The sequence below is a fragment of the Bipolaris zeicola genome (genome assembly GCF_000523435.1).
Source record: "Bipolaris zeicola 26-R-13 unplaced genomic scaffold scaffold_19, whole genome shotgun sequence".
NCBI classification, from domain to species: domain Eukaryota; kingdom Fungi; phylum Ascomycota; class Dothideomycetes; order Pleosporales; family Pleosporaceae; genus Bipolaris; species Bipolaris zeicola.
The window spans coordinates 225,844-234,211 of record NW_006912068.1 but is presented as its reverse complement, the minus strand read 5'-3'; the positions used below and the strand labels follow the sequence as shown (position 1 = coordinate 234,211).

The 8,368-nt window shown below is 52.5% G+C and overlaps 3 protein-coding genes across 3 annotated transcripts; all 3 read left to right on the top strand.

Moving 5' to 3' along the window:
- Positions 1 to 695: 695 nt before the first annotated feature.
- On the top strand, positions 696 to 2,255 carry COCCADRAFT_2113 (uncharacterized protein; the record flags this gene model as incomplete). The annotated part of the gene is made up of 3 exons (XM_007710532.1): positions 696 to 861; positions 921 to 1,562; positions 1,624 to 2,255. The coding sequence occupies 3 exons, from the start codon at positions 696 to 698 to the stop codon at positions 2,253 to 2,255; spliced, it is 1,440 nt and encodes a 479-aa protein (XP_007708722.1).
- Positions 2,256 to 6,741: 4,486 nt separating this feature from the next.
- Positions 6,742 to 7,134, top strand: COCCADRAFT_2112 (uncharacterized protein; the record flags this gene model as incomplete). Its single annotated transcript, XM_007710531.1, has 1 exon — positions 6,742 to 7,134. The coding sequence occupies one exon, from the start codon at positions 6,742 to 6,744 to the stop codon at positions 7,132 to 7,134; it is 393 nt and encodes a 130-aa protein (XP_007708721.1).
- A 259-nt stretch (positions 7,135 to 7,393) lies between these two features.
- Positions 7,394 to 7,683, top strand: COCCADRAFT_86941 (uncharacterized protein; the record flags this gene model as incomplete). Its single annotated transcript, XM_007710611.1, has 2 exons — positions 7,394 to 7,527; positions 7,581 to 7,683. 2 exons carry the CDS (start codon positions 7,394 to 7,396, stop codon positions 7,681 to 7,683), a joined length of 237 nt encoding a protein of 78 aa, XP_007708801.1.
- Positions 7,684 to 8,368: the final 685 nt, after the last annotated feature.

Below are 8,368 nucleotides of genomic sequence, written 5' to 3'. Positions count from 1 at the left end.
CCATCCCCCATCCCCCATCCCCTTCACCATAGCCCCCCTCGCCCCCCTCTGCCCACTACCCACCACCCACTACCAAGCATTCGCGGCTCCACCCACGGACTGCTCACCATGCTTCCATGCTCAACGCCATTTGGTTGAAGCCGACTGCCAGCCTGCGCCCCCTCGCCGCAATCCATGACATAGATCCCCTTACTGCCATGTTTCATCTTACTATCCTAGGGCTAGCCGCCGGTGCTCACTCGGCCACAGACCAACCACATGTCCGCTTGCGTCCTGTCAGGGACTCCCTTGCCAGCCCGCTAGCCCGAGTTTCATTCTCGCTAACTCAAAGCATTCCTTCATCTCCCCTAAAAGCGTCTTCACTGCACGGCCCCCAGCATCATAACCGCTTGTCTTCCTTAGCCTCCATTTCCCTCGCTCTTTTTCTATTGCCCTTAGTCGCGTCCATTCCTTCGCTCGTCACTCCTTTGGCTTCTCTCCCCATCCGACGCCCACCACCCTCTCCTCCCCAACACTCGCTACCACTCCTCTTGCTGTCTTCGCGACAGCGCTACACTCATTTCTTGCGTCTGCAATACTGTTTCCAACAACCGCGCCGGATCAGAAAGCTAAAACCCCGTTGACCATATCCTAATTCATTCACCTTGCTACCCGGGACCGCACTCCGACAAACAATCACGACTACCAAGCAAACCATGAAGTCTGTCGCCTCTCTCTCCGCTGCCGCGGCCATCCTCGCTGGCTCTGCCGATGCCTTCTGGCGCATGCCTTCCCACGGCCGCACTGCTCTTGCTCGTCTTGATCCCATCGTCGACAAGGGTGTCGCCTCTTCCCACGCCCACACAATCCACGGTGGAAACAGTGAGTCTAACCCTACACCGACTCCCTCTCGCGCATGATTCGCTAACATCACTCGACAGACTTTGGTGCCTCAACCACCTACGAGGACCTCCGCAACTCCGAGTGCACCTCTGCCCAGTTCGAGGATGACAAGTCGGCTTACTGGACCCCAACCCTGCACTTCGTCCATGAGAACGGCAAGACTGAGATTGTCCCCCAGGTCGGTGGTATGCTCGCCTACTACCTCCTCGAGGGCGACAATATCAAGGCTTTTCCCAAGGGCTTCATGATGCTTGCTGGTGACCCGCATCAGCGCAACTTCACTCTCCCCGTACCTGACCCCCCAGTCTACGCGTGGACAGACGAGGACAAGACCCAGCGCGCTCTTGCCGCAAAGTCCATTGGCATGAACTGCCTCAACTACGCCAGGGCTCCCGAGGGCTCGCGTTACCGTCACACCTTCCCCAGCAAGGAGTTCCTCGATGCGGAATGCACAGACGGTATCCGTGCCGAGATGCTCTTTGCCTCATGCTGGAATGGAAAGGATCTCGATACCCCTGACCACAAGAGCCACGTTGCCTACCCCAGCATGCTTGACGGTGGCTCATGCCCCGACGGCTTTCCCGTTCGTCTGCCTACCCTCTTCTACGAGACCATCTGGAACACCTACGCCTTCAAGGGCCAGGCTGGTCAATTTGTCTGGTCCAACGGTGACCCTACTGGTATGTTTTTTTTTCAATTGAGTTTTTTTCTGACCATGAATCGTATCTAACGCAAAACTAGGCTGCGGTTACCACGCTGATTTCATGAACGGATGGGACATTGACACCCTCCAATCTGCCGTTGACACTTGCACCAACCTCTCTGGCCGTACCGAGGACTGCCCCGTCTTTGCCGGTCGTCTTCAGTCTGAGCAGAAGCAAGATTCGTGCAAGGTTGAGAAGCTCCCCAAGTTCCTTGACAGCGATAACTGCGCTGGCCCTGCCAACGGCCTCTGCGGCAACAACCCCATCCAGTACGGACCCGAGTACGCTAAGCCTAACCCTCCCTCCTCTGGTGACAAGCCCGAGGCCAAGCCCACTCTCTCGTCCGCCTCTCTGCCCACCCTGTCGTACGCCCCTGCTCGCTCAATGGGCGCCGGTGGCATCTCCGTCTACAACGTCGCTGACAAGCCCACTCCCGCCGCTGAGTACAACAGCTACCCTGAGATCACCCCCGTCGCCCAGCCCCCCAAGGAGGCCGTCAAGGAGGAGGCCCCCAAGGATGAGAAGGATGACGGCATCGTTAGCACCACCACCTACACCAAGGACGGTGTTGTCTATGTTGTTGCCATCAAGGAGGTCGAGGTCTACGTCACCGACCCTCTCCGCCGCCGCCATGCGCACGCTCACCGTCGCAACATTGGCAAGCACTAAGAAGATTTGGAAACTTCCCTTCTTGGATCTTTTTTTTCTTTTGTTCTCTTCTTTCTTCTCCTTCCATTTGTCTCTTCCCTCCCATAAATCTCTGACGAAATGTATTCCCCACCCGTTCTTGTTTATTTGCGATTTTTTCTCCAAAAGGGAAAACACACATGAGAAGAGGGAAAAAAGGAACAAAGAGAGAGAGAGAATTAAAACAAAAAGGGAAAGAAACAAATCTTTTTTAGAAATGGAAATTCTTCTGCTGAAAAAAACTCCATCCGCATGGTGGTGGTCCCCCCCCCCCCCCCCGTCCGAACTCCGAACCCCCTTTTTGTTCCGCTGCGGCTTTTTTGTCCTGCGTTTACTTTTCTGCTTGCCATTTCACTTCACGACCCTCAACAACAAATAAACACTACAAACATCTTTTTTTTACTATTCTCTGGGAGAAAGTTTATATATGGGCTTATTTGATACCTATGTTTTTTCCTTTCTCTTTTCTTCGATTTTTACGACCAAATGACAAGAAAATCTTTTACACTTTTACAATGCATATACATACATACGTACGTGTACGTGTACTATGTAAACAAAGTCTTATATTTACATAGCTTAGTGATTTTTTGTTTAATAGAAATATATACATATAGAACTCTAATCCACCTTGCTCTCTCTTTGAATTTTTCACACTTGTGTGAATGTGTGTGTGTGTGTGTGTGTGTGGGTTAGGGTTGGGCTAGCTAAGCTAGCTATGAAAGATGGGGGGTTGGTGGTGGAAACGAAACATCAGACTAGTTTGGCCGTGACGTGGTTGACAGTTACAAGGACTAGGTCTTGGGGGGCGAGGGGGGGGGGGGGTTGAGGGGCACTAGGGGAGTTAGTTAAGGTCTTGGGGGGGGGGGGGGGGGGGGTTCGATACACGATGGACCAGCCCGCTAAGGGGGTGAAGCTGTGAAACGAAGAGAAACTTAGTGTGTAAGTAGAGACGGCATTGCAAAGCCTTAGGCATACCAGCCCTGTAATTTGAAAGAAAAAAAAATCTATACCTCTGTCTACGCGGGAAAGTAGGTGTGTAGAGTAAAGCTAGTGATTCATATTAACGAGTCTAAAGATGTATGAAATCTCTAACTACTTATCCACTTGTATAGTTGGTCCTTTTGTAATCTCACAGACTTGGCTCTTTTTTTCTTTCTTTCTTCATCTTGCTCGTTCTTTCTCAAGTTGTTTCATGGATAGAAATTGTTTCTCGGCGGGTGTTGCTTGGCTGCGCTAGTGTAAGTTACCCTCGTGACGGGTTAATTTATTTGATGTTGGAATGTTGGAATGGGTTGGTTGGTTGGTTTACCCCGCTGTTTGTATGTTTTGGGTTTATTAGGGTCGCGATGGTGGGTTGGTTGGGTAGTTAGTGTGTTATTTGAATTAGTGTATGGATCCATGGGGAATAAGAGGGTGAGTGATTGATTTGCTTAATAGAGAGGGTAGTGGGGGTGGACTTGGCGGGTGTGACGGGTAGAGTGTTTGAGGAATGGTATGGAGGGGGATAGTAGTGAGGTAGATGTCATTTGGTTTTGGAGTTATGGGTGGTGATGGTGATGTGGGCGTGGGTTGGATAAGACAAGGGAGTTCCGTTAAGTGTCAAGTGTTTGATGGGCGTAGGGTAAGACGTTAAGGAAACTTGCTTCTTGTGTTTCTTGTACTTTTTGTAGAAGAGATGTGTGAATGGAAACATAAGGCTGGTGTTTGAATGTCTTGTTCTTGTTGCTTTCTGTAGCACGTTGCATTGCACATCCCTGTATGCACTACAAGCGCAGCCATCTCCGTCAAATATGTATCAGTGGTAACTACTAGTAACCATTAAACAGATACCTACGACACTACTCTACGCACATTTGTAGCATATCCTCCTTATCGCATCATTCTTGCCATGTCATTGTCCAAATCGACGAAAAACTACAAGCAGAGCAACAAGACCGACACCATACTCTGCCACTATACAAGAATCCACATCTACGGCATTCAGCAGAACGTGATGGACGGAATGGCTACGTTTTCGATGAAGAAAACGACAACTGCCAACAGCAAACCATCCGTGGATCAAAGCCCACGAGCTCAATAGTAACATGTGCTTGGGTGTCACAATCAAGCGTCTTGGAATCGAAGGAGCACAAGACACAAGTCCCATGATGCATATGTGTAAGCAACATGAATTTCGTCCATGATACAGATTCTTTGTCGACATGCATCTTCTACCCTACCTTCAGATGGAGGCATGAGACCTCAAACGACATGTTTTTGAGGGAAACTTATACAACCGCAAAATGGCACAATCAAAGGTGCACCGACGTCTTTGCTCAAAACGCGTCATACCAGGTCTGCACACATACGCAATTACATGCGAGGTGTGCATTACCAACAGACAAAAACAAGGGTGGCTTGCATCATCCCTAGCAAAACGCCGTCCCGTAGTGCAGCAGCGCCATGTGCATGCATGCAGGCATAGGCAGGGCGGCCATGACTCCCGTTCCCAGCAAATGTGGGATTATGTCATGGGGTGGACGGGCGTGTCCGTTGTCGAGGCAGAAGCGAGCAAAACGATGTCATACAGAAGGGAGAGGGCATTGTGGAGGCTGTTGCGGGGCGGGTAACTGGCTTGATGACGAGCTGCAGGTGAGTGTAATGGGCGTCAGATGTGGACATGGTTGCTGTCGATCGTTTTCAATAGCCGTCTGTTTGCAGACGAGATTTCCCTTTGCACAGTTTAGCTATACAGACGGTGGTAAGCAGTATGACATCACGCCTGAGAAAATGGTGGTCAGAGTTTTGATCAACAAAGTCTCGCCTTGCCGGCGGCAACCGTATTCGACTCGAATTACCACAACAGTGTAGCTTTTGCAGCTACGAGGGCGAAAGGGTATTGCGTCGGTTGGGAAGTGACATGAGCAAAAGTCGAGACGATGGAACAAATACGTCAAGCCGTGCCGATGCTGATGCCGACAGGCTGTGTGTGGATGCCGGACTGACGCAAGCCGCGCTTGAGAAGATGTCTAGCTCTTATGGGTGATGGCGGTCAGGCCACGAGCAGCATCATAGTCCACAAATATCACAGACATGCGCACCCCTTGCAGCATATCAATCGAGCAGTAGCGCGCGGGACGGCAGGTTGGTTGACGGGGTGAGTGCAAGTGCACTTTCCCGAGCGGGAAGGGGGAAGGGGGAGGGGGAGAGGGTGTTGGGGCCAGATGGGTCGTCACTGCTGAAGGCGGGTTGGTATGACGTGCCTGTGGCACGAGCGGTAAAGTGTGGCGGTAGCCGAATTGCACTGGGAATAGAGGCGAGACTCTGTGGGACTTTGCGATGAAACAGAAGATGGGAAAGAGAGAGGGTGGTAATGGGAAAGGTGGAATTGACGATAGGGGTGTGCGTGGATGTGGTCTAGACGTTGGGTAGCGGCATCGAGGATTTGCAAAGGGATCGGTGTTTGTTGGCCTTTGACATGTTTGTTGCGTACAAGCCTGGTCCGGAGTAGAGCATGCGCCACAACTCTTCTGCCACGTTCACTGAGGCTTGACTGAGCTTGTTGTCGGTATTCCTAGGTATGTAGGTACAGTTGGGTAGAAGTTGTGGTTGCATGGAGAGTAGGTGTATGCAAGAGGTGATGGCTACCAAGCCGGCTATCATGGATCAGACGCAGGGATCGTCTCGGTGATGACCAGAGAAGAGCGTGTAGCACGGAGATAGGCTACAGGATGCACAGGGCTCGGGGTAGGGTGGTCAGCGTCGTGGTTGTGGTTCCATTACTTCATCATGGGGGTGCCTGCGTCGCTGGTAAACGGCGTTCGGAGTGGTGGATGAATGGGTACTGTAGAGTGGCTGGATAGGGGAGCAACAGAGTGGAAGCTGAAGAGGAGCAAAACAAACAACGGGACAAACGTCAGAAGTGACGATATGCCGCCCACGAACATGCAGCGAGTGCGGCAACAGTGGGGAGGAGGGTATGAACGAACGCAACGGCTGTGCGGCCGCCCGAGACCCTGCATCTTCAGGGTGGCGCTAGACCCGCTTATACATAGCCGTGCAGGCATTGCAGCCAATCTGTTGTGGGAGGTCGAGGAAAAATGACGTGGGTGGGCACATACGAGGGACTGCGACTGTCAAAGGTGGATGCCTTTTCCGCTTTGCTGGGTCCTTTTGCGCGAGATTTGGTTTCGAGGCTGCAGAACACATGTCGGGTCTGACGTCGATGGAGGGCCTCTCGTGGAGCAGAGAGGAGGGACGGTGGGCCAGAGGATAGATTTGCCGCCCCAGACGCTGCGTCATTGGCCACACAGGCACACAGGCACACGCCCTCTCTCTGTGCTGTAGAGTAAGCAGAAAGAGAGTACACGCCGTCTTTGCAATTGTGCTTTTTTACTTTGTCGGCCCTAGCATGGGGTGGCCAGGCAACAAGAAACAAGCCTAGTTATTTACTGCGCAAGTAGTCGAAGCGAGGGCGCGGCCTGGCATGGCGGCCTACTGCTCGGCGGGTCAGAGTTCCGGAGCAGCAAAGCAAAACAACAGTCGGGTGTCGACACCAGTCAGTAGACGCGGTCGGGCGCTGGCGGGCTGGGAATGGCCAGGCTTTGGCAGGCTCGAGTCCCTGTCGTCGCCTCTAATGCAAGCCAGACCCCTAAACTCCCTCCTCTCAGCGCCGCCTCTCCACGAGCCCGTCATTGGCGACATCATCACCAACGGCCTGATCCCGACACCGCCAGTCCGCGGCAAGCAGGGATGTTGGGATCGGAGGCCTCTCATTGGCTCTCTTAGCCGGCTAGCGCGCAACAAGCAGGACCCTGTAGATCTGTTCCCCTCCAGCACCCCGGCCTGGCGCAATGCTGAGGGTGGATCTCTGTGCTGAGCCGATAGTCATGGGCAGATCTATTGCCATGCGTGGCCATGATGGACTATCTCGTCCCGTCCGCCCTACTTTGCTCCCTGTGCGTGCGTGCGTTTGGGAGATACGAGCACTTAGTACATATATAGTTTGCACCCCGCTTGCTTGCTACTCCCCTCATCGTCACCATCCATCTGCACATCTCCAACCACTACTACTCTCACCATACATCTGCGCTCTGCCTTCCGTCCTTGACACTTCACCATCTCCAACCATCTCAACAATGTCCGCCATCACCGAGACCCGCCAGTCCGTCTACGTCTCTGACGGCTTCTCTGAGCCCATGGGCGCTCAACACAACTTTGCCAACAACTTCGACCTCAACGACCCAGAGCGTGCCATGAGCGAATACCAAAGGTATGTCTCTTCATCCCTCACCTGGCCCATCAACTCCCACTAACTCGCCCCAGAATCATGCACGAGCACACCAAGCGCCAGCTCAGCACCGCAACCGACTCTGCCCGCCGACGAAGCGGAAGCTCCAACGAATCCGGAAGCTCCACCAGCTCGTAGTCTGCCTCACACTCGTCCTTTTACCATACTTTCCACCTCGGCGTTCGAAACGCAATTTTTTCTATAGCTATGCATGGGCCAGGGTCACAAATTTCTATCCACTTCATGAGGACGGTTGGCGTTTTTTTTTTGCTTTACACTCGGCTTTTGCCAGTGGCATTACGGTTCGGTGTTGGATCGACTTAGCGGATACCTTGTCTAAATGAACCAAATTCAGCGTCTCCTTTGTAAGAGACTACTTTGTCTGCCATCTTCTCCGCATTTTGACTAGTGTCCAATCGTGTTGCCGTGTCTTCCAAATTGCATTTCAGGCCACTCGTGCACGCAATATACGACGTGGCAAACAAAATCCTCAGGACCCAGTGTAAATTTGCATGCAGGCTTACTATGTAGAGTCGTGTACGCGTTGAAGTGTGCGTTGTGCGTGTGTCGAGCCAACATGTCCATAGCAATTGCCATGTGACTTTTTCCGGCCACCGGTTCCAAGCCACTGCATGCAGGCGCCCCCCTATGGTTGCATCAATTACCCATGTAAAAATTGCCATGTTGTTGAAAATCGGCTGCAGGGTCTTGATTTCCGCATGACCACGGCACCATGGGCAAGTTGGGCTTGCAGCTGCGGCAAGCAAAGTGCCCAAGCGGATACGCTGAGCGCCAACCATGCCAGCCAGGGTCCACTAGCCAG